The sequence below is a fragment of the Accipiter gentilis genome, chromosome 23 (assembly GCF_929443795.1).
Source record: "Accipiter gentilis chromosome 23, bAccGen1.1, whole genome shotgun sequence".
Lineage (NCBI taxonomy): Eukaryota > Metazoa > Chordata > Aves > Accipitriformes > Accipitridae > Astur > Astur gentilis.
The window spans coordinates 21879892-21905136 of NC_064902.1; the positions used below are offsets into that span (position 1 = coordinate 21879892).

The 25245-nt window shown below is 39.6% G+C and overlaps 1 protein-coding gene across 7 annotated transcripts in view; it reads left to right on the forward strand.

The window, feature by feature from the left end:
* Positions 1-25245, forward strand: part of LOC126049833 (contactin-6-like) — a 150819-nt gene that overhangs the window by 113926 nt on the left and 11648 nt on the right. For all 7 annotated transcript variants that reach the window (XM_049826878.1, XM_049826877.1, XM_049826879.1 and 4 more), the window contains 6 exons: positions 12456-12583; positions 19112-19287; positions 19626-19743; positions 20611-20769; positions 20861-21010; positions 24606-24676. In XM_049826878.1, coding sequence (XP_049682835.1) covers positions 12456-12583; positions 19112-19287; positions 19626-19743; positions 20611-20769; positions 20861-21010; positions 24606-24676 — 802 coding nt within the window. The remainder of the gene's footprint in view (positions 1-12455; positions 12584-19111; positions 19288-19625; positions 19744-20610; positions 20770-20860; positions 21011-24605; positions 24677-25245) is intronic.

Sequence of the window (25245 nt, forward strand, 5' to 3'; positions counted from 1 at the left end):
GTAAAATATTTAATTGCATTTGAAGCATACACATAACCGAATCAATCAAATCCCAAATCAATCCATTTTTACATTAGATAGTAAAACAAAGCCTGAACATACCTGTACCAGGTCTACTTACTGGACCCAGTCTTAATGTCCCCCGTCCACTGAGTATTCTACTTCAGAATTTTCAGAAATAGCTAAATTCCACCCTCATTCATATGGCTCACCCCCTGAGTAGTGGGATTTTTCTGTGGTTCATGCTGCTGGCCACCTTAGAGAGGGACTTCAAGGCTATCAGCTGCAGGAGTCAAAAAGAAATTCCACAGTTGGCTAGTCCTACCTGGTTTTGCCTGCTGTCTCTTCATGTGATCCCCCAATCAGCTTCTCTGGGTCATCTAGCAGTACAGCTTCAGGTTTTCTTTTGCGCAATTAACCTCCTCCTTTGGATCAAAGTCATGAGAAATGGGCTTTCGGGAGCAATACCATTTGTCCAGTGGGCAACTGTTTGAAAAGATTTTGTTTGCCCTTTGCCGAGTGCATGACTTTTTCCTGGCACGTGCTGTGGATTTTAGCTCAATGTAGAAATTGCATGCAACAAAGAAAAAGAACAAGCTTCATGCTCTCAACTCCCACCTTGTGGAGTTTGACACAGATATGAGCTATTTTCACATATGTCATATAATCCCAGTAAGTGCAATGTGAGTTTTCTTCATCTCACTTCTATCATCTTGTGTCCATCAAGGAAAAGAGAGATTAGAAGGGAACAATTCATATATTAAATAAAGCAAATTTGCAAGTCTAGACACTGATCTCATCACAAAAGTATGGCTTGTTATCGCCTTCAATGGATTCAGGATCAGGACCCTCATGGAAAACTTATTTTATAAAAATTCTCTCTGATTGAAGCATTTTAATAAATGGAAATTGTAACCCCTTTTGCTTTACCAGAGAGAGGTGCTATTCCCTCACCATGAGCTGAGGATCCCCAAACACTGTAGTGAATGCATATGAACATATGTGATTCACTTCACTCAGAATTTAAATGAGGATAGCTGAGGGAAAACTGAAAAATGAGGTAGGCTGAAAGAATGCATTAGTCATATACAGCACTTTCCATGCATTAATAATCAGTAATAAGCAAATATTCATAATTTAAATTGTTTTCTGGGGACTGGACAAGAAGTATATTTAGGGGTCAATAAAATATGCTCAATACTTGTTGGCTCCTAGGCTTGCTTGCAGGACACAGTTCAGCCCCATCTCTGTGAAGGATGGTAATTGATTCTCTGCTGTAAAGCTGCTCTATGTGGTAAATCCTCTCTCCCATGCCACACTTGGTTTTGGTGTTTTGCACTCAAGTTATTGCCATTACTCAAAGGAAACATGGGAGAATGATTGAGCATGGAAATGAAAAGCTGTCTTTCAACAACCTTATGCAACGAAAACCACGCAGATGGTGTGACTGGAGACTTCTGACACTAGGCGTGGGGACGAATTATCTGGTAATTGCTGAGGTCTTGCAGCTGCCCCTTGGAGCCTCAAACTCAAGGGAATTCTGCTCCAGTGTGAAACGCAAGGACCCAGCAGGTTTCATTAACTAAATGGTTAGGTCTGCTCACAGCCGTGTGCTGCATCTGAATTGGTCTATCAGTCTCCTGGGCAGGAGGATTCTTCTACAGCCTTCCGAGCACTCGGGGCCTCCATGTACTTCTCCACTGTTTAGAGTCAGGTTCCAAAACCATGAACATTTTAACACATTTTAAACTTTTTTGTTACTTGGGAAAAGAATTCTGTCTTGTGACTGCTGTTGGAATTAGAGAAATAGGGAGTTAAAAAACTAAAGGCAATTAATTGGTAAACAGGAGACGTCCTCAATCCACTGATCAAATACAACATACAAAACATATTGTACTGTGAAATAGCATTTCAGCTTGAACCAATTTGAGAAGAAATGTGTCAGGACAGTTCAACAAACTTCAATGAAACATTTCAATTACCAGAATGTCAACACTGTTTGTTTAGCTTGTACTGAAACCTTCCAGAATATCCATTATCTTTAAAAAAAAAAAAAAAAAAAAAAAAATTCTGCTTGGGGAGGAATCAAGACAAAATGGATTGAAAATTTCAAAATTTGCACTACTCTACTAACAAAGGAGGAGATTGATATCACTTAACTTTTATTTAGCTGAAGTCAATATGCAGTCTAAGGTAGTTATTTACTTTTTCTTGGCAGGCACCTCCATCTCAAATGAGATGCCAAACTTTTAGATGAGCAAAGCTGGGGGAATGAAACCTATCTAAAATGTCTGAAAAAAACCCCTACCTATATTGAAGTCAGACCCGATGAGTAGCACAGGCAAAGAGAAGCTTTGCTTCTCATGCTGCTTAGTGCCACAAACCACCCTGCTTTATGCACCCGCTGTTTGCAGATAAAGGTAGTATAGACATTTGTATGCTGGTAGCAAGTTTCATATACAACATATTTTCTTAGGCTATTCCAGCACTTACCATTCTACTCCCAGCTTTCTACAACAATGTGGCTAGGTGAATAGCAATAGGATATTAATATTACTATTTTTTAAGTCTGGTTTTTGAAGCCTGGATTAAGTGTATCTCCATTTTTATCCTTCTTGCTTTTCTACCACAAGAAGCTTTGCATAGCTTTGATGATATGCTTTAACCCTTCTATCTTATCACTGTCTGTGTGCTTGTAAAGAAGTTCATTTCCTATTTTAGTTTTTAAATAGACCACTTGAAGTGTGGGCATCAGCAATCAGAGCAATTTCAGATATCTTAGACACCATCACTGTAAGTCAACATGAATACAAATTAAGCTTATCTCTTGATGAAATTCTAATTTTGCTTAGAGAACCAATGGAATTGATTCCACACCTGCTAAATTTGATTAATCACTTCAGTTCCATTCCTTGCTAACAAACAGATTGACAGAAATCAAAGGCATGGATTTACCTGCCTGCTTTCAGTGCTTGGTCTGAACTTACATATTAAGATATGAAAACTACAAAACCTGAGATTGATGTATAGAATTGCTTTGGGTTTTCATCTCTTAGGCCACACTACTACTGCATATTTGGTGCTAACCAGACAAAACCCATCATTACATCCTTCCGGAGGGAATGCTGAAAGCTTCAAGGAGTATTCTATGTTCTAGCTAAAAATATCTTATGCTCAGATTACAGTGGTCTTGGTTTCTACATGCAAGGTAGCAGAAAAGAGGGTGTTGCAAAAGACTAGTAGAGGCAGCTATAATATATTTCTTGAATGTTTATTTGCTAACAGCAGTGGTATTTTTGTGGTTTTTAGTGTTGATTGTAGGCACAAGTGTGCAAGCATTTGCCCATGCTTCCTTCTGAATAATGTCATTGGATCTAGGAGGAACATGAAATATGGCAGTACTCACTGAGGAGTGAGTACACATGGGCAGATATGTTTGGTGATCCAGCAAAACTAATGATATTGGCATAAGAAAAGTTTTACAACCAAAGGGTTGTCAAAAAATGCCTCAGACAGTCTTTCCTTCTTTGTGTTCTCCATGTTTCCAGTTACTTCTGTCTTATCCCCCAAGCTGAGAGCGAAGGCAAGGGAGTGGAAAGTATAGGAGTGAAAGATGAGGAGGGAGATATAAGGAGGAGGAAGAATGAGCACAGATGAGGGGAAGAAAGAGACAATATTTTATTTTTTTCTTAATATTATTTTGCTTTCTTTTTCCCCCTTCTTCCTTCTCTGTTATCTTTTCATTTGAAGTAGTAATGAGAAGGCAGAAGGGGACCCCCATTGCTACTTGACCCAATGAGACGCTGGCAGGCAGCAGACAGAGAATATTAGTGCAGTGGAAGACAAAAGAAAAGGGCTTTTCCTTTCTTTTCTCTCTCCTTAGAGAGTTTCATAATGAAACAAGCCAATAAACCTAATTTCATCATGTATTACTGACTACTTAATGCAATACTGTTTAGCACATCAGATAGCATGAACATCAAGTAAGCAAATGAACCATATGTTCTCACGTATAAGAAAGAATGACAACCTGCGTGATGCTGGATTTATTACAATTTCCCTTCTGTATGACACCTCTCTAATACAATTTTAAATTGTTCCTACTCAACTCCTGGGAGCCTTGTTAAGGTGAGCCTTTCTGAGGGGCCATCCTACATGCTGAGATGTCCCAAGCAGTCTGTCACTCTTCCATGTCATGTGGAGTTGCAATAGACTAAACCCCAGTGAATGTCAGTGTTGTGCCCTCTCTCCATTTCAGTTCATGTTCTGTCCCTGTTTCATGCACATATTCTGATTGATGTTCAGAATCTGATCCAAAGCCAGCTAATCTCATTGGAGTTTTTCCATTGACTTCAGCAGGCTGTGAATCAAGGTTCCTAATTAGGAGTTTGCACAAAAAATAATGAGAGAATGCAACCTTCTGTGCTTCTTTTCTAGTCCAAGTTGTACTGCCATGCACATCATTACCATTGCACTATTCTAGTGTGTATTGCCATAGCATACAAAAATAATAGTATTAGATGGAAAACATGCTACACAAACACCAAATAAAAGATAATTCCTGATCCCAAAAGTTTTCAACCAAAGAGTAACATTAGAGGTAACAGATAGATGGGGATATGTTGGGGAGGTGATGTAAAAAGGAGCAATAAGATATTGATTAACACGGCAGGCACATGGACTGCTGCCAGTCATGCTCTAGGCACGATGAATAAAGAGTTTCTAGGGAGGAATTTTTGGGATCATTTTGAGTGTGAAGGGTTATGTGAGCGAAAGCATAGAAACAGCACCTTGAAAATGTGGCCAATGTTTGACCAACATGAAGGGTTTGTAGGAGGATACTAACACCTCTGGTTTAACCATGGGATTTTATTACAAAGACATACTGCTATTTCATTACTTCTTTTCTATAAGAACTAAAAATCTTTTCAAATTTTCAGTAAAAGGAGGAGCTGCTTAAAGGATACACACAAGTGGTAGAATATTACTTACACAATTAAAATGACATAAAATTTCTGTGCTCTGTGATATTTTGAGCAAGGACGTGGGTCTAAGGCTTCAGTGAACCACATACAGTCCCTATCATTATCGCTCAAATGAAGCATGAATTCAGTAGCCCGGTGAGGATTGCCTCAGGGTTTCCTACAAGCCCACAGGTAGCCCAACAAACGGGCACAAGAAGCTGGAGGTGATGAGAGCTAAAGACAAGACAAGAGCAAGGGCATGTGCAGGTGAAAGGTGAGAGTCATCAGCTTGGAAGTTGAAATCACTGAAGATGAGCACTGTTCATCTCCAATACTGTATATTCGTTATGGGGGGACTGCACATGAACGTGCTGTCCAGGGTTTCTGAAAGCAAGCCAGTACCACGCTGTGTACCTGGTGTCAGTTGCTTGTTGTATATACAGAATACTTTAAAGTTAACGGCAGGTTTTATTGTACTTTTATTTTTGAAATATGTTCTGACAAGAAGATAGGGAAGAAGATTCCTGTAAGTGAATTAAACTCCCACACAGAGGGTAATTCAGGGCCTTATGTACTGTTTAAATTCTACTTAAGTCCCGTATTAAGGGCTTAGTTTTACATCTGGAGCGAATTTGGTTGTATGAATGGCTGTGTCTGAACTCCTAATAATGTCTGAATCATAAAAATAATGATTAATGGTGGGATTAGATTGAATACTAGTGGTGTGGGCATACCACCCTGTGCTGAAAGAACTTTTCTCTGAGGTACCAGAGTTCTAAAGATTTCATAAAAACAGCAGAACTTGTTGGCAAATAGAAAAATTGGCAACCTTTTTCTTTGGCAATTCAGTTCATTTTCTACCTGGATTCTCACCAGAGAATTTTTCTAAGTCTGGTTGCTGATCCTTTCCTTCTCAGTGTACTAGTTTATCACTATTTTTTTCTGCTGTGAATGTTCAGACTAATCAACATGTGGCTACATAAATATGACGTTCCATTCTGTCCTGTCCACCAGGTAGACTAATAACCAAGAAACCTTTCTTTTTGCCTGGACATGCTAAAGTATGGCTCTTGTCTCAGTCCGGGATTATCCTACCTCTCTCCTCTCATGACATCCACTGTTTAGATGCAGATTTGAACCAGGGCAAGGACAGACACAGGGAAGAGAAGAGCCATAAGCGGGCTGTATCTTGTAAATATGACGCAAGACCAAGTTGTCTATGTGGGAAAAGACCAGAAATGGCATGTGTGTGTTTAATGCAGCAGACTGAGGATGAACAGGCTTACGAGCACCTTAAAACTATCACAAGGAATGAGAAAGCTGAAAGGATTAAAACATGGCAAGCAACATTTTTGGTGGTTGCTTGTTTGTTTTGTTTCATCACTAAACTAGTTGGTTGGCACGTCTTTCTTTGCCATACAAATAGAGTTGCTGTTGCCCAGTATTCCCCAACTGCAAGTTTTGAGACATATTACTACAATAAATTTAGACATATGTCTACAGCCGTGATATTTTTGTCACTTTTTCCTTTGGTCATCCCATAAGAACACTGCAGACATTCTATGCAAAAATAATGTTCCTTTTTATGAGCAGAGGGGAATTTTAGGAAATAGCAAGGAACAGTGGTATAGTGTCACGTTCTATCATTGATAATAGTATTCTTTTCTAAAATATTTTAATAAGACTATTCAGCTAGATTGTGTAATTTTGTTTTGATCCAAATAGTTAACATAGGGTTTAATGGCATTTATTTTATTTCCAGTTAATTGTCAGTCAACTCTGAAGCTCATTTATAACAGCATGCAGATAAGGAAAATCTTCTTTTAAGCATAGTTTATTAAATGGCAATACTATTAGCATACAAATTACGCTCAGAATAGGATAAACAGGTACAAAGATCATTAACATATAATACAGACAGTCGGATCTCAGATGGGACTCAGTGGGACCTTTTCAAAAATACCAGAGCTGTCATCAGCAGGTACAATTCATTCACTCAGTCAAACTTTACTCACATTTACATCTGCATAAATCACTAGTAATTCTGAGTCACTTGAGAGCTGTCCTCATGTTTCTGCCCCTCACTTACCTCCCCTTGTACTTTTTAATTCAGCCTCTTTCATGCTTGTGAATCTTTGTAAAATTAGAGAAGTCAGTTATTGTCTCAGTGTCTGCTAGCATATCTGAAGAAATTTATAAACAATATATCTTTCCATAGCCTATGAAAGCAAGAGTGTTTTTGCTCTTGAGCAGTAAAGTGAGACTGAGAAGACATGGTTTCAAATAGGATTTCTCAGATAATAAAAATTACTTTGCCTCTGATTTCATCAGATCCAGAATACTCCCTTTTTATCTGCACAGTGCTATGATGATGACTTCAATAACATTATGAGGTGTCAGACACTTGATGTTAGAGGCAGACAGGAGAAGAGTGAATCTTTACATTAAGTATCAGGGTTACTTTATTTTGAAAGGAATTATTTTATGCCCTTGAAGAGATAGCTACCCCACTGGCAGTGCTGAAATCTGCAGAAGTAGGCTTGATTCACCCCGTTTTACACCAATCCAGCTCAACTGATTTTGATGGGGATTTCAAAGACATTTGCTGTATTGAATTAATGCAATTCATATCCATTAATTAAAATCGCACCTCTCTCTGAAACAGATTGGCTGAACAATACAGCAGTGCACAAAAATTACCTCTGCTGCACTTTAAAATCTAATGAGTTGACACCTCTTTCTTTTCTCAGATTTTATTTTTCTATCAGCCTTGTTAAATACATATTATTCTTTCATGCTCTTAAGATCAAAGCAAATAGCCATCAACAATCTTTTGTTCACATGAGACAACACTTTCGGAGATGGTTTGTTTGGCCTGGTTAATTAAAAGCTGTACCTATCATCCCTGCTTGATTTCTCAAGTTCTTTACTTAAAAAGTATGTGTGACAGTTTTAATGAGCTCTCACTTCTTCCCAGTCTCATGTCTTCTGCAGAAACATTACAAACTATTCTTTTTGAACCTTACGCAGAGTTTTGACTCCAGCAGATCTTGGGTAGGCTGTTTGTTTTCCCTTTCTGCATATAATGCTTATCTTGTATACTAATGGAGTCACTCAGAGAGGACAAGGACGTAGATCAATTCCATGGAATGAGTAGATTAAAAACAAACAAAAGGACGTCGCTTACACTATGCTTAAATAAACCAGGGAAGAACTTCTCACAAACTGTTGTGGGACTGAAGGTTTGCAGGGACTCAAAGGGCTTTGGATTCATTCCTGAAGACAGATTTCATCCTATATAGAAAGGCACTATCTCTACAGCCAGATCCTGGGCTACAGGTCACTTGGTGCTGGGAAAGGACTGTGGTACCTCCTGCTGCATCCGCACCCTGCCCTCACCCTCTGCCACAGGCATCCTGCAGATGGAAAATTGGCTAGACGTGGCTCTGAACTGGCCTTTAAGAGCTGTCTTCTGTTCCTATGCTCCACATGAAGTGAACTGCATCCAACATAGCCATCTTTTTGCAGGGTAAGTTCCCAGGCTGTTTGCATATGGAATGATATTTCTGGGTACTTCTAATGAGCCCTTGTGTGCAGGAACTTTGTATGGATTTATATAACTGGTTTTTCATCTGTTCTTTTCCTCATAGCAACTTTGCTTAATTGAGCTATTTACCCAGAGGTATCACCTGTGTAATTCAGGCAGGAACGTAGGCATCAGCACTGGTCTGATAAGAATTTAAGCATTTTGTAAGTCAGAGATGCCAGTGTAGAGTTAGGCTTATGCTTAAGCAATCCTTTGCTGCGCAGGGCTTTATGAACAGCTGTGTCCCGAGTAGCTCATTTCATTCTTCCTTAACCTCCTTCCTTCGCAGGGATGCATTTATCAGATCTGCTTCAGATCTTTTGGTTTTCGTCCCTCGACAGGCACTCATTTAGTTATTGAAAGAAGTCCAGTTTTCCTGGCAGACAAAATATTCTACTTGAATTGTATTGGAGAAGTTAAACTTTTCTGTCTTGTCTCAGTACTTGGAATTACCTTGTCTTCTGATGCAAATGCTAAGAATTATTATCTATAGCCTTCACGCGTTTTAGACTTCACGCAGTCTAAAATGTTGTGAAAAGTAACGGTTTTCAGCAAGCCTTTCAGCAGGTGAGACATGCGTTTCACAGCTTCTTTTTAAATCGTTTGTTAGAGCTTGATCCGAAGCCCATTAAAGGAAATATTCCCATTGCCTTCAGAATCACAGTTCCATTATTTGAAAGACAAATGGAAGAGGATAAAGTGCAGCCCCTCTGAACCCACCCATGGGGTAAGTCACGGCTCTGAGGAAGTTTATGGCAACTTTGTTGATCATGGCAACTGGCTCGGTATTTCACATTGCTTTTTTTTTCTTGCATTTGAAATACATCATCTTGATTTTCTGCTGTGCTCTGCTTTCTCATCCCTCTCCCGACAGACCTCAGTACAGCTGGAAATTACTCACTTTTTTTTTTTCTTTAATTCCCTTCCCTGCTAACTAATTACTCTGGAGTCCTTTGTGTTTTATATAAATTCTGCCCAAGTATTTTATTTACTCCTAGCTCCCTAATTGTCTTTAGGTAGCGTGACCTCTGTTTCAAACCGCTCTGAAGCTTTTGTTAGCTCATGGTTTCTCTTTTCTAAGCTCCGTTTTGATCCGTTGAAAGAGCCATTCCATCCTCAGCCTGCCCAGCCGTTGAAATACTGCTTCAGAACATTTCTTCAGATCAAACATTACCTCAACAGCTCTTGAGCAGGTACAAACCCCTCTTAGTGGATAAACCAGGAAGCTGGGAATTATTCAGGTCTCAATTCCTAATGAAGAATACGGAAAAAAATATCAGAGCAGGACATGACTAAACTTCAGTGAAAAAGTCCTAGCCAGAAATCCATGGGGGGCTAAGCACAGAGGCTCTGCATTCAAAGAGTCTCCCCTTTGTTATTCTGTATTTTTATAGACTGTTTTTTCCTGTGTATTTACCTACATTGGAAGCTTTTGGGGGCTGGTATTGTCTATTTTTGCCTCATGCCCCCTCCTGGATTCCAATTTGTACCTGGAACTTTTAGGTGCAACTGCAGTAAAAATAACAGGGCATCAGTATTTGACGGTGAGAAAGACACTGTGGTGGCTTGTTATAACTTATTATTCAGGTATCCAATTTATGAACATTTGCTGATTCACACTTAAATCTCTTTTGATACTGTTTGATGAAGCCACCATATGCTAGCTAACCAGTGAATTGAATCAACTATTTTATCACCAGCAGTTTCTAATGAGGGTGTTTTCTTGTGGCTGGTGGAAACTGATGTGAAGAAATGCATCATTAATGCAAAGAAAATTGCAGAGGCAGAAGTGGAATACTTGCAAATGTTTCTTCATATTTAAACCTGCCTTTGAATTACTGTCATCAGGTCTGTCCCCATACTGAGAGGGAGAGACACCCATAGTCTCTCGTTTTGATGCATGGCATCGTGAAGCCAGCAGAAGGGCTCAGTTCTTTCATGCTTGTTCATCCCTCCTTATCAGAAAAATGTCATTTAGTTGATATATCATTATATTGAAGAGCATCCTTTGTTGCTTCATATTTTTCTCCTCTCCAGTTTAATATGGATATATGATGGATTATTAAACCCAAACTTATTTTCTCATCGTACTACAAATTGCATGCAAACAGCTGCTGCAGTACCTGGTGATCATTGCCAAGGAAACAAAGATTTTTCATTCAAGCCTAAATCCCTTCCCCTCTCAGCTCCACACCCCAGTGACAGAGTGCCCGGCACCACAGGGACATCTCAGCTTTTCTCATTCCTAAATCCAGCCCTGCCCTGCTCAGGAAAAGATCTTGTGGCAGGGTAAGGTCAGACAAGAGTGGGAGACATGAAATTGGGGGGATGTAAGTGAGTAGACTGCCAGAAATCCAAGTCTAGCACTTCTCTTCATCAGCTGAAAGGCTGGGAGCCTGTAACGGGAAGCAGAACAAGGTCTAGTGTGTGTTACGCATATAGCTACAAGCGTATAAATACCAGAGTGGAATGCAGCAAGACACTATGATGTTTTTTTGTGTGTGTGTTTAATGGCTACAATATTACTGCCAGCTTCAACTTCTGCTCTTGTTATTGTTCATTTCCTTTAATAATTCATTACATCATCCAATCTTATGTTGTGAGTAATAAATATTAAATACCCAAGCTGTGATGCATGAATTAGATATTTTCTTTTTATAAAAGGATTCTTGTATTAGATTTAAATGTCAATTAAAAGAGGAATATAAAAAAATAATGCAGTGCTTCTGTGAGCGCTGGAATGGGATGAAGCCTGCTTTCCTGTGGATTTGTGACTTACAGCTGGGTTTTGTCAGATGTAAGAAAGTGTGGCATTTGAGTGCAGCTCTTCCCCAGCTGGGTGCAGATTCTCTGATGCCTACTAAGGAGTGGGCTTATGCAGTGGCCTTACTGGCAAAACGGGCTGCACATAGAGACCCTGCACCCATTTTCATGTAACTTCCAGGAATGTCATGTCTTTCAGCCCACTGCCCTTCTAAACTCAGAAAAAATTGTCAAGAACTTCAGCATCTACTAGGTGTAACAGGTGGATGGAAGAACTGACACAAAATTAACAAAACATTACAGGATAATATTATTTTCTGTCTAAAAGTTCGTTGCTTACCTAATTCAGTTTTCATTTTGAAATTCTCTAGCTTTGATATAGATGTGTTCTGTATATTTGTGAAGAAAATTGCAAAACCCTGAAGTGCTGTCCTTGTATGTAAAAGCAAAAAGGTACCAGGCATGCAGTGAAAGCTTGCCTAAGGAAAGCATATGCCGAACTCAGTACTGACTTATATCCTAAAGTATCTCATTGACAGAAGGAAGCATATGAACAAACTTAGAAATTAATTTTGCCCATAAAACCCAGTACTGGTCCTGAAATTACCATTAAATGTAATTTACCCAATACTCTGCAAACTAGTGTAAACATAGTGACTAATAAGGTGATTTGAGGGCCCTATGAGACAGCGATGTATTTGATTTGGCTCCTTGGCTTGTGAGATGGCATTTCAGCATCCCAGCTAGTCTGCTAATGTCTTTTAATAATCCTGACAAAATTGCACAGGCAGCTGGGCTCAGACACAACATTAGTATGGCATAGGAGCATTGGGATCTGAACAAAAAGGCCCCCCATAGTAAAATACAGCACAGCTAGGTAACAAGTTGGGTCTTCTTTCTCTTAAGACTCCAGATTTTGCTGCAAGAAAGTTGGCTAGATAAGTTAATGATCAACTCCAGTATGTCAATGTAACATTCCTAATACAGAAATCAATAATAAGCAGAGGTGAAAATTGGTTGATACATATTCAGCTTGCTGTAGAAGAGAAAAAGTATAACAGAAGCATTTAAATATTAAAAGTAGCAGTTCCTGTAACTGAAGTCTTTTTTCTTCTTTTTTGTTTGTTTATTTTTTTCCCCAGGGTCATCTTACTAGAGGACGGTGGTCTCAGGCTCTATAACATTACCAAATCAGATGCCGGGGTGTATACTTGTATAGCAACAAATCAGTTCGGAGTTGCCAGAAATTCGGGGAACCTGATTGTGAAAGGTACTTCAGTATTTTCTTTTGTGCTTTGTGAATATTAGAAAGTATGTGCTTGTTTTCATTCAGATGCTCAAGTCTGTGCCAATCAGTGCTAGTATTGGCAGGTTTTTATTTGCAGTTTAAAGCTGAAACTGCAGCAAACAGCAAACACTGCCTGCAGCAAAGAAAACCTCATGACCGCACCACTCCAATGATCAATTTGTTTATCAGGGAGGTCTCCCAAGATATCCACAGAAACAGGTAGTAACATTAATAATGATATTTGCACTGCAGTACTATTTAGACGTCTGAGGTATGGGCTGCACTGTTGCAGGCATTGGGCAGCCAGAGTTTGAAACACAACCGAAGCAGCATGGAGGTTCAGTGTACCCTGGGCAGTGTGCTGGAATGGGTTTGTTCCGCTCATTTACAATTTATGACACATCTGAGACTGCAGAAGAGACTTTAAAGCTGGGGTGCCAAAAAGAAATAGGATGTTATGAACTAATCTGAAAATCAGGCGGGTTTATTTTCTTCAGCGTGGGGCAGATATATGTTGCATACATTGCATTCCTGCAGCTCCTGAAGCCACCCACTCTTTCTCTGCATCCCAGCTTCTGTGCGCTGCCTTGGTAAATAACTCCAAAACAAATCAGAAATAACCTTTAGGACTGGAGAGCCAGGTTTCCTTCCATGGGGGGACCGAGTTTGCCCCCTGGCTGCTGCTTTCTTTGCTCCCAGCTCTTCTCTGGCTAGAGTGGACTTGGACAAAGTCATGGCCGAGAGAAGTGTGAGGACGCAGGGTTTGCAACCCTTCACTGGGAAGGACTTGACCCTGGGTCTCCTCTACTCTGGATGAGTGCTGTAACCGTGAGACTCCAACCCTCAGTGCAAAAAGCGGGCAGTCCCCCGGTGGCCGTCGCAGTGAGCGGTGTGCCGCTTGCCCAGGAAGGTGTGCACTCACAGCGAAGGACCGATGTGCAAGGTCCCACTTGGGTGACAGTCCTTACTTGCTGTCGGCCACAGCTGTAGTGGGCACAGCTGGTGTTCAGGCACATGGCTCTGCTTACCTTCTCCTGTTGGTCTAGGCAATTTATTGAGCAGCCTGTTTTGCTTTTGGGTGGGGGTCTAAGTCCTCCCACTGAAAACACTGGCAGCTGCAACTCCTGATTCAGCTTTTCAGACCACCTTGGTGAGGCCAGGAGTTTTATCTGTAGATGTTGTGATGCTTTAGTTGGAGGTGTATAAATAAGTTCCTTAACAGCCATCCTGAAAATCATGTTATGGGCTGGGAGACGCATCATATCAAATGGTCACATCTGCTGTAATTCTCCTTCCCTCCAAAGCTGCAGCTTTGTCTGCGCTGGGGCTGAGCTTCTGGTGTAACCGCACACTCTGACTTAGCTCCCAATGCAGTGATGCTCTGCAGGGGGGTGTCTTCCCTGCAGTATTTTTCACCTTTCTTTGAAACACAGTTAAATACATTGTGGAACACATTAAAGTACATTATGCCCAAAGCAGTCCTTTGCTTCAAGATTTTGCCGTGTTGATGGATGGTCTATCTCCATTAGTAAAAAGAATTTGTACAAACTTATCGCTCAGGTGGACTAGTCCAGAGCTGGAGGACATGAAAAGAGATACTGTTTGTATAGATATTCCTATGAGCAGCATATCAAATGACTACGCTCTGACTGTTGATCACTGACAGGAAAAAAAAGAAGGAAAACTGAGGCAAACTTAGTGTGTTTGTTTTCTTTTTGCTCCCACATGATCTTTTCAATACAGATATTTTCTTATAAAAGTGCTCGTATTTGTTGATTTTAAATGAAGAGAACAAGTTAAAAAGTGGAACTTCTGAGATTATAGTAAGCATATTAATTAGTTTTGCAAAACAGCCAACAATAATAATGTCTGTAATTACAAGAAGAGCACATTATTAAATGTAGTTTGTAACTCTCTCTTTTTTCTTAATATTCTTGTTTTTAATGACTTTACAATGCTTACTGTAGCCTGCAGGCATGACCTCCTCCCTAACCTACTGCAGCTGGCAAAAATCTTTTTCATACTTATACTATGAAAGAGCAACTAGCATTGATGCAGTACAACATGTAATCTAAGACGATGTTACAGCACAGCTAGCAATGAATAAACAAAGAAGTTTAGGGTTTAGGCAGTTCTGACTTCATTAAGGTTGTATACCATTTCACATATCACATACATACGTCCTAATGGAGCAATATGGGAAAACCACATTAAAATAGGAAAAAAATATTTTGTGTGGCATTTATGAAGTTTATTAAAACACTGAGTAACAACATGGTATAAAAATGATCTTGTTTGCAGGGAACATTTGTTTTTGTTTCCCCTCTGGAGAAGTTTTGGCTGTTCAATTATAGGCCTCATTGCTTCAGCATTATTTTCAACTGAAATGTCAGAACTTGGAAAAGCATATCTAATGTGCAAATTAAGTTTATTGCTGCTCATTGAGTTGTTTATTCTTTGTGTGAGAAGTCTTTATTATACCTCCAGCACTCACAACATCTTATCTATTTTCTCCTCTGGAATGGGATTTGCCATATAATGCATGTCTGCAGTTACTAAGCAAGATAGATAGATAATGCAGAACCAAGAGCTTTTAAGAAGCTTTTAAAAGTATTTGAGGTGGAAGTCTTAAAGACAATCCCATAAAAGAAGCAGAAAATATCGCAGAAGTGAACCACTCTATGTCAGTGGTATAACTGGATATGAGCAGGCTAGAACAAGAGATACAAGAGGATGATAATACCATAATAAAGTGGATTTTTTTGCTAACACTACTAGAAAATGACACTTCACACACAAACGCAGTATAATTCACAAAAGGACAGTTTTCAGTTTTATTTGGTGGAAGGAAATATGTTCATGCCAATAAGAAAGTAGACTTCATATAATACTAATGGCATATATCTATTGGGATTTGTTGTGTTATAAGAACAAACCTTTATGTTCTGATATTCCAAAATACCAGTTCACTAGAGGGTTCCATAGAATGCATTTTTTTCAAAATATTTATCTTTTCCCTGAGGAGGCTTTCCATAAATTCCATAAATGATGACTGGAATTTTTATTCCTTCTAATAACATTCCATAACAGGATTACAGATGTCTTATTTCTGATCTTTTTGAATGTGTGATCAAATAATGACACAAGAAATTACATGACAGACCTAATGAGGCAACCATAATATTATTGGAACCTTCTGATTAAGAAAAGTTTCAAAAAATTCCCAGCCAGTTTCATTACAACCAGCTGGAGCTAATGGCCCCTTCCTGTACAACAGATGACTGGCTTTGAGGGAGGCTTAAAGATCTTACGAAAAACAGGACATGATTTTCTGTTTGTATTCTATGGATTTTAGAATGTAACTATTGAATCCAATTACAAATTCTATGCGATTCTGTTTGTATCATTCTTGCTTCGTCTTACTTTGACCTTTCCATAGAAATAAATTGATTTTATTTATAGTATTTTACTTATTTATAGAATGCTGTAATTGTACACAGGGCATTGTAGAAGAGGCAAAATGCACCGATCCTGGTGACCAACCATCCAGTACAGAGAAGCAGGAGTTACAAAATGAGGTGGCATTAAGTCTTGTGGCAGTAGAGGTGATGTGGGTCTTGTGAAGGGTATGTATTTTAAACAGAAATTTGAAGGACAGGGAGTACTTGACACATGGAAAATTCAGTAGTGGCGCAAAGTTTTATTAATGCTGAATGAACTAAAGGAGCAAAGATGAATTTCATCCCAGGTAAAAGTGCCTTGATTTGGAGTTTTAGCAGAATACCCAATTCAAAGGGTATCTTCAGGCTCACATCAAAGCAGTGAAAACAGATACATCCAAGTCAGCTTTAAGCAGGACAGATAAAATACCAGCAGCAGTTTATACGTGGCAGCAAGGAGCTCATCTTAGGCTCTGGGGTCTCTCCGAGAGGGCTGGGAAGCTGAACCCTGCAACCACTGTTTACTCATACCCAGATATTGAGCTTACCTATGGAAGGCTCAGGAAACATGCCGTTGGCCACCTGATTGATTGATTGATGTTGTAAACGAGCCTCATTAGGGCCAGCCCTCTCCATTCCCAAGGGCAGTCAGGCTGTACAGCAGACAGGAGCTGTGGAGGTGACCCTTGCAGCGATTTCGGAGGAGCCAGTTCCCACCTCCTGGTTCTCCCAGCTCCACCACATAGCTCAGACCCAGGGCCTACAGGAGGTGGGGGACAGCCCGGGCTGACTTGCCAGACCCTTTAACACCCTCTTTGAAATCAGACGTAACCTTTTGCATCATTTATGAGAGAATACATGTGGAGGTATCTCTCCCATGCAGCTAAAGACAGAGCAGACTAAACACAAGTGCAGTCTGGGAAAAAGTGTGTCATAAACTTTCAGAGCAATGTAGAATTCCACTTTGAGGTCGATCGTGGTGTTCAGGGGAAGACTTTGATTCTTCAGTGCCATATCTCATTGGCTTTAAAAGCTCAGTGTAGAGATCACAGGGGTTACAGGTTTAAGGAAGGAGAGAGTCTTACAGGATGACTTTGGAGGGAGAGATGATGAGTTTGGAGGACCGTATCAGGCCGGAAGATCATGCTTCTCTACCTGCTAGTGGCAGAGAGAAGTTCCAGCTATCACAAAAGCAACTTTCCATTTTTTAATGTATAGCAGGGTATCATTTCTTTTTTCTTCTTTTAACACATAGAGCATTATTGCAAGTAATAGAATTTCTCTCCTCAAAGTGTTATTCATGCAGTTCCATTTCAGCTGTGAGAATAAGAAGTACAGGAGGAAAAGCAAGAAAAGAAAACTTTGTGGAGGTTCTCTGTAGTTCCCAGATACTTTTCAAAATTGTTCTATAAAAGTTACCTGTACTTCACAATGGAATTACTTCATTTGAGATTTATGGAGCCAAGTTCTCTGCCAGCGTGTGCTGAAATCAGTGGAGTTGTGCCAACAAAGAATATGGCCCTTGAATCATCTGGAATTTATTGCATCTGACACACTGCTTCCAGGGAGAGGAAGAGATTTCTCTAACCTAATGATGGAGTATCTTTAAGACAGTCATCTGAGGCCTTCACATTTTTGCAGTCCTTGACTTCAGACAAACTGATGGAGCTCCCACAATGATAGTTTTATGTGACTGTGAAGAGCAATCAGAGTACGCAGAGAAATCTGAGAAACCGTATTCCAAGTGTGAGCTCTAACTCACAATGAGAACCTCTGACACTCTTAACGATACCAGAAAAAAAATGCCTAATTTGTCTGTAACAATAAAAATCAGACAAGTTCGTTCTTTGTTTTCCGTGGAAAATGTTGGTTGATGCCTGCAGCAGGTATATCACTGAAACTAGTGAGATCTGGTTTTATTTTAAAAGACTAGCAGAAAATGCAACATTCTACCTTGTTTCTGCTTGACCACTGCCATAACAGTCACTCATCCAGTGCAGCTCAGATGTTGGGAAGATGCCCTTCAAGTTTCAGCCCATATTGCCTGTCTGTACCTACTTATTAATCAGTTACTGCAGTAATGGTGACAGTCTGAATAGAAATGTGTTTGAAGTTAAGGGGTTGGATGCCCTATCATGCATCAAGCCTTTAGAACCAAGGCCTTGGTTAAACCAAAATCCTGAATTTTCAAGTACATTTCTAACACATAGGGCTAAGCCAGAATGAATGCTGAACTAGTACAACTCATGCAGATTTTCTTCTCCTGCTCTCACATTACATTCAGAACGTATTAATATTGTTGAATAGATTCTGCTCTCATTTCATTCATGTGCCTCTAAATTCTCACCATTTTATAACACTTTCATGCACAAAAGCTTTATTCAAGGGAATTGCTTACAACAAAGTGGTTGTTATCTCTAATCTTTCTGCCACTCATATCAACAAAAGTGAAACCATATAAACCTATCTGTTTCCCCTTCAGCAAGCTACTACTTCCCTTCATAAGAGCTGCAAGTTTGTTTCTCAGTGTAAGGGGTTAAAAAAGATTACATAAATAGTTTTTCTGTCGGTGAAGTTATCTTCTTTGAAGCTGTAACATAAGCAACACTGTGTGGTAAACTACCACTAACATTAATATAGATTAAGGATCTCAATATATAAAGTAAGCAGAGATGAACAGCAATTTTGCTTTTGCTGCAGTTTCCTGTAAGGAGAGATTTCCACATTTGAAGAACCATGGGCATATTTTTAACAGTCTTAATAACGAAGTCTGTACTTTTTGAGCTGAAATCACATCTATTGACTATGGGCTTTACAAAGTAACATATGACTAATTTAGCATGTTGCCTCTGACATCTGCTCGCTCTCAGAGGCACACAACGTGCTCATTGTATTGATACTGCAAAGGTAATAGGCTACACATGGGTAAAAGTTCTGAAATCATCACCATATTAGAGATAATTTTCTTTATTATGGAACATTTGGGCCAATTTTAAATCATTTTGCAAATGGTACAAAAGTCATTTGAGATCTACTATTTTTATAAGCTTTTTTTTTTTGGTCTCCACAGAAAGGACTGTAATTACTATTCCACCTTCTAATATGGATGTAACAGTTGGAGAAAGCATAGTCCTTCCTTGCCAGGTGTCTCATGACCCCTCCGTTGATGTGGTGTTCACGTGGTCATTCAATGGCAACAGAATTGATTTTAATAGAGGAATACATCACTTCGAAAGAATTGGAAGAGTAAGTTTCTTAAACTCCTTGGTGCTTAATGAAGCTATTTGCCAGTCGTTAGAGAACACAAATATTTATCATAATTCTTCCATTGCTATTTATATGCATGGCAAATCACTGTTTCTTTATAAGGGCTGCAGCCTTTTATTTTTCTTTCTTAAATTTCATAAAGGCGCTTGAGTTATTTGTGAAGCCATAATAAAAATGTCCACATGAAAGAAACTGATGATAGCTATGAATATTTTAATTTAAAAGCTGAATTTTTTATTAATATTGAGCAATTTATAAAAATGTCCAGTATGGAAAGCATGGTGTGAGTTATTAGTTTACTTTCTTTGTATCTCCAGGAATCTGTTGGGGATTTGATGATAAGAAATATTCAGCTACATCATTCTGGGAAATATGTGTGCATGGTACAAACAACTTTAGACAGTCAATCTGCAACAGTAGATATAATTGTAAGAGGTATGTCTGTTAAATGTAGACACATATATCTTCTGGAGGAATTAGAAATTCTTAACATCAGCTGTTGTTTAAATGATTCCTAGGATATCAATTCAATATCTCAATAGTGAAATGCCATATATCTTGTACCCTTGGTCCCAGATTGGATTGAGATTCTGGCCAGCGTGATCCTGATGTGCAGTTAACCCAGGGAGATCTGTGCAATTCTGCCATGGCCTCTTTGGAAGGTGAATTTTTCTGGCCACATGGGTCAATGTGGCAGGACATAGGGAAGTCCTCTACTTTCAGCACACTGCTGTCACTGGCTCCTTGCTGGGCATCTCTGGGTCACTGTGCAGGCTGGGAAAAAAACAAGAGACCTGGTTCCTTTCCACTATTTGGAGATGAGATGAAAAATTATTTTCTATAGTCAACTAACTAATCTTTTTACTGCCAGCAGTAAAAGAAATTCTGTTATGGGAGCAGATCCTCTAAACCCTAGCAGAAATCAGACATCGTATAGTGCACCATCTTGCATTTTTTCTAAACCTCAGTTTTGATTAAATTCAATAGGAATTCTGAAGATGTTAGATGGTTCAGCAAAAGACACATTAGGTAACTTTGTCAGACAAAAAAAAAAAAATATTTCCTTGTTTGCAGTTTTCATGTTAGAAACATAAAGGCATTCATATTCCTGACTCTACCCCCCTCATTAACTAGAAAAATGTAACAGAGGCATGAAGCCATTATTTAGAGATTGTGCTGCTTTTATGGAACTGCAGCTTCATGAATAATTCCACTGACTTGAGAAAGTAAGAGTTGCCCAACCCAACCCAGCAATGAATCTTCTCTTCTAATACCTTCATCTTAAAATGCTAATCATATTAGGCCCCCCAGGTCCACCAGAAGATGTTAAAGTTGAACATATCTCTAGCACTACCGCTGTGTTATCCTGGAAGTCTGGAATAGATAATAATAGTCCAGTCCAGATCTACAGTATTCAGACGAGGACTCCTTTCTCAGTTGGATGGCAGGCAGTTGCAACAGGTGAGCAATTTGAGAATTGCCTTGTATTTTTTGCATATACCATTAATTACTCCAAAATTAAATTGTCATGACATGTTTATTTTACCTTTAGTTCCTGAAGTCGTTAACGGTAGGACTCACAAGGCAACAGTGGTTGACTTAAGCCCTTGGGTTGAGTATGAGTTTCGTGTGGTTGCCAGCAATAGTGTTGGAATTGGGGAGCCAAGCAGACCATCAGCTCTACTGAAAACCAAAGCAGCAGGTAAGACCCTAGTTTCTGTCAGTTTTTTCCACACAGACACATTGCCAGCTTGCAGGTGTGAGAATTCCACTGCAGCAGAGCCACTGACTCCTAAAAGGTTACTTATATATCTGTCTGGCATTTTAGTCTGTGGCTGCTGTGGCTTCATGACAGCAGACCTGCGCTACTGGTGCAAGGGATGTTGACACGATCGAGCTACCACATGCTTTGCTCTCTGGTTTGAAGATCACTTGGGCCAGCAATGAAGGCTGGAGCTGGCCCATGCTTCCTCCCTTTGATATGTTCCAAAATATATCTAATCCCCATACCTGAACACAAGCTTTCATTCAAGCAACTGAGGAGTAACATTTGTTTTCTTCCAATTATAACCATGTTTATACCCTCCTCAGGGACTTGCATAGAAAATGATAAAGCCAGCTCTCTGGCATATCCTAGCACAAGCATGTAATGCCTTTGCTGCAGAGGGTATTTGATATCTGAGCATCAGCAGGGACAGGATATTGGCTTTAACTGGAGGAAATAAATTACAGCATCCAAAGCCCAGTGAAACTAATGGCTCCCACTGACTCCAGGGCGGGATCTTTACTATCTGTCTGTCTAACCTTTACACATTTTTCTTCTGGGACTTGGAACCTCATAGGAAGAAGACTCATTCTTGGATGACCGACACTGTCAGTCCTTTGACCTACTCAGTTTGGTACAATTTATTTGAAGCCCAAACCTTTGGTTTGTGTTTCTCCCAGCCCCCTGCTTATCAACTCCCTCCCACCTATAAAATCAGTATTTATGGGACAGAAAGCAGTAAAATGGAAGCAGGTTTAACAATCTACTTTCTCTTTTCTGTTTGTCTAATTTGCCAGGCTCTGAAGTTTGGCAAGCTGCTTTTCAAGACAGAACTCAAAATACAGTATTGTACATTATACAGCAGAAAATACATATATCCTTAGAAAGGGGTATCCATTTGTTTCTCAGAATACCTACAACATTTGTCCTAAGGCAGAATTACTTCAAAATGTATTAAATCGGTTGATCGAAATTTAATATGTTCTTTTTCCTACTTATGAAGCAAAAACTTATACAGAGTACTGACACCAGAAAAAAATATTTCAGCATTAGAACACCAGTTTTGATAGATTTTGTCAGCTTTCCAGGTGCAGAGAGACATCAAATGAGTCTTATCAGCAGTCAGGACTGCCTGGCCAGTGTGGTAGTAAAGCAGATCACAGTCTGCTCCCAAGCAAAGGGAAAAGCCTGAGAGCCTCCAGGCTGGAAAGATGCACTGATCCTGCCTGGGCCATGCATGCCCGAGTGGTACCTGACTCCTTCCTCCAGCAGAACCATGGGAAGCTCTCACATGCAAGGAGTAAGGAGCAACGTGAAAAGGGAAGGCTAAAGAAAAGCTGGAGACAGGAAGAGGCCAGATTTTCTAAATTTCCCAGCAGAGTATCACAGATAGATGTTCTCGATTACATGATTGATCATGAAGTCAAAATTAGTCTTGAGAAGGTCTTTCTTGCTGTCGCTACCTTGGGGCTTTGTAAAGTGTGATATTCCAAACCACCTATACAGTCAGTGAAAGCTTTCATCTTTTAAAGCTTTTTTTTTATTAGAAGGAGTCACAAGGCTAGGACTAGAAAGAGAAAGAAACAATAAAATTAATATTATTTATCATGGCAATAGCATAAGTAACATTATTTCCTTACAGTGTAGCCTCATCTGAAGCTTCAAAAAAGGAATAGAAGGAGTCATTTCAGGTTTTAGTTGCGTAACCCCTTCACTGCTGTAAATCATTCTGTCTCAAAACATTGCTGTGCAGTGGGAGAAGTAACAGCTTATCTTTTTTTTTTTTTTTTATCAGAATAGGAAACTGAAAACAGTATCACAGTGTGGGCAGCAGAAGACTGGCCATGAAAGGGTGAATTTGAACTTCACTGTTATAACAGCTATTTTGCCAGCTGAAATCTGAGCATTAGTAGATTTGTGGATGCAAATGAGCCACTGTTCATTTCATTAAAATGGAGCTGAGAATTAATTGAGCCTCTGTTGGTGCACTCAGCTGTAAATTTTCATCTGTTTCTCAACTATGACCCAGTTGAGGCTCTGCTGAGCAGTAGTACAAATTTTTTCCCCATGCAAATGTAGTAAGTACTGAACACATTTAACACATGAACTAATTGAGCATCAACTGGTTCATGAAACAGTGAAACACTAGGCTTGAAAGTCTGTTTTTTCATTTTTTTCCTTTAATGCTGTTCTTTTCAGTCTTAGATTATTTGCCTCTGATGTGCACAAAGACTTTGATTGTGAGTGACCAAATTGAATATGTATGCTAAACTCTCCAAAAGAGCCTAGCTCATTTGCACTTGTACTCACTTTTATGACCGCACAACAAGAATATCGTGAAATTTCTATGTTTCTAGAGAGGTTGAAATCAGATAAAGATTTATATGAGGACCGGAATCTAGAGGTGATAGTGGGTTGACATAAATTTCTGTGAACTTAAAGTGCTATTGCCTTTATTGCTGCTCCTGCAGCTGGGCTCACGCTGGCTAGAAGAATGGGGAAGGACAGGCAGACGTGGCAAAACTTGTCAAAATCTCTGTAAAAGCTTCTGAGATATAACTGTCCTGCCTATTTCTGACCCTGTCTTCAGCCCTGTCTTGACACATGCAATTTTCAGAGAGTGTAATAAAATAGTACCAAGGGTTTGGAGATGGCAAACAGTACAAACGCCCTTTTGTAGGGGGTTCCTGTCTCAGTCAGTTCCAGGGTTGTCCTCTTTTTTATATTTCTCCAGCAGCTGAAAAGGAACATGATGTCATCCTTGCAAGAAGACGGATAGCAAATTATACAATAAAAACAAGGCTGGTCTAAATTCCATCCATTATATCACAATCCGTTTCCCCAAAGCTGTCAACATTTATAGGCTAATGGGATGGGCATGTTTATGGAAATATAGAGCAAGAGGCAAGAAATGCTGATATTTTCCTTGCCTCTCCACCAAGAGCCATTTGAGTGATGAGAAGCCCCTTCAGCCTGGAACACCAGCACATTGCTTGACCTCAACCCTGTACCTATGGAGCCACATACCTGGAGCAAATCAAGCTCTAATCAATGAATTTTTGGACACTTACAGAGTTGGGAGAAGGAAAAGAGCAAATTAAGAGTTTTGAATTTCCTAAGAAAAGCATACAGCCAATTAAAAAAATTAATATATTGCTCCAACAACATGTTTACTGAACAAATGCATAATTAGTAAATCAGTAGTGTTGCAGCTACAGTCTGAATGGAACATCATTTTGCCAATTAGTTGATGAGGCATAATAATGTCAGATACTTGATGCTACTAGCTTCTTTAATTAATTTTTTGAACCAGGGTACTCATGTATCAAATACATCTGTGGCTTCAGCCTTATAAACTTGAAAATGTGTAAACATAATTTCAGTTCATTTTAAATGTACTGTTATAGTCCCTATTCTACGTGTTGAAAGGCAGAAGAGCTGCATGTGAGCTAGGAAGAGCTTTAATCACCTGGTTGCCAAGACCCCCATCAGTAGCGGTAGGTAGTTGCAAGCACCATCTTTTCTTCTCCAGTTCCTGTCGTGGCACCAACGAACGTCAGCGGAGGAGGAGGAAGCCGTTCTGAGCTGGTCATCACATGGGAGGTAATGGTTTGCTCAATTAACCTAAGCTGTCTAATGAGGAAGAGTCTGTGGGTGAAATCACAGCCCTGCTGAAATCCAAAGGCTTTTGGTCATTGGCTTTGGCTGAGCCTGGATTTCATCCTGCATCTGGAGAGAAAACAGCCTGTAAGATATACAGCAAGTTTTCTGTGTTATAGCGAACAATTTATAAAAATAAACAGTTTAAGAGGCATGTTATAAAGATGTTTAGAAGTCTGTATAACCCTCTTATCTCCATTGTACAGGAGGTGCTTAACACACTAATCTGCTTGGCCATTTTCTGCATTAACATTTTTCATACTTTTGTTTACATGTTTTTCATTCTGGAACACTGTGCTGACAAGACATATCCTATTATGCGTTAAAGGAGATGAACCCTTTAATTCTCCAGCACTCCAGCGAGAGGAGAGAATATACATTTTCAGAACCGTTAATACCATACTACAAGTTGCAATGGGTGAGCGCAGGTCATTTCAGAGAGCGGAAAATAAGCATTGTGGGAAGGAACCGTCCTTCTCCAGCCACCCCGCAGCCTCCCCACAGGCATCGTG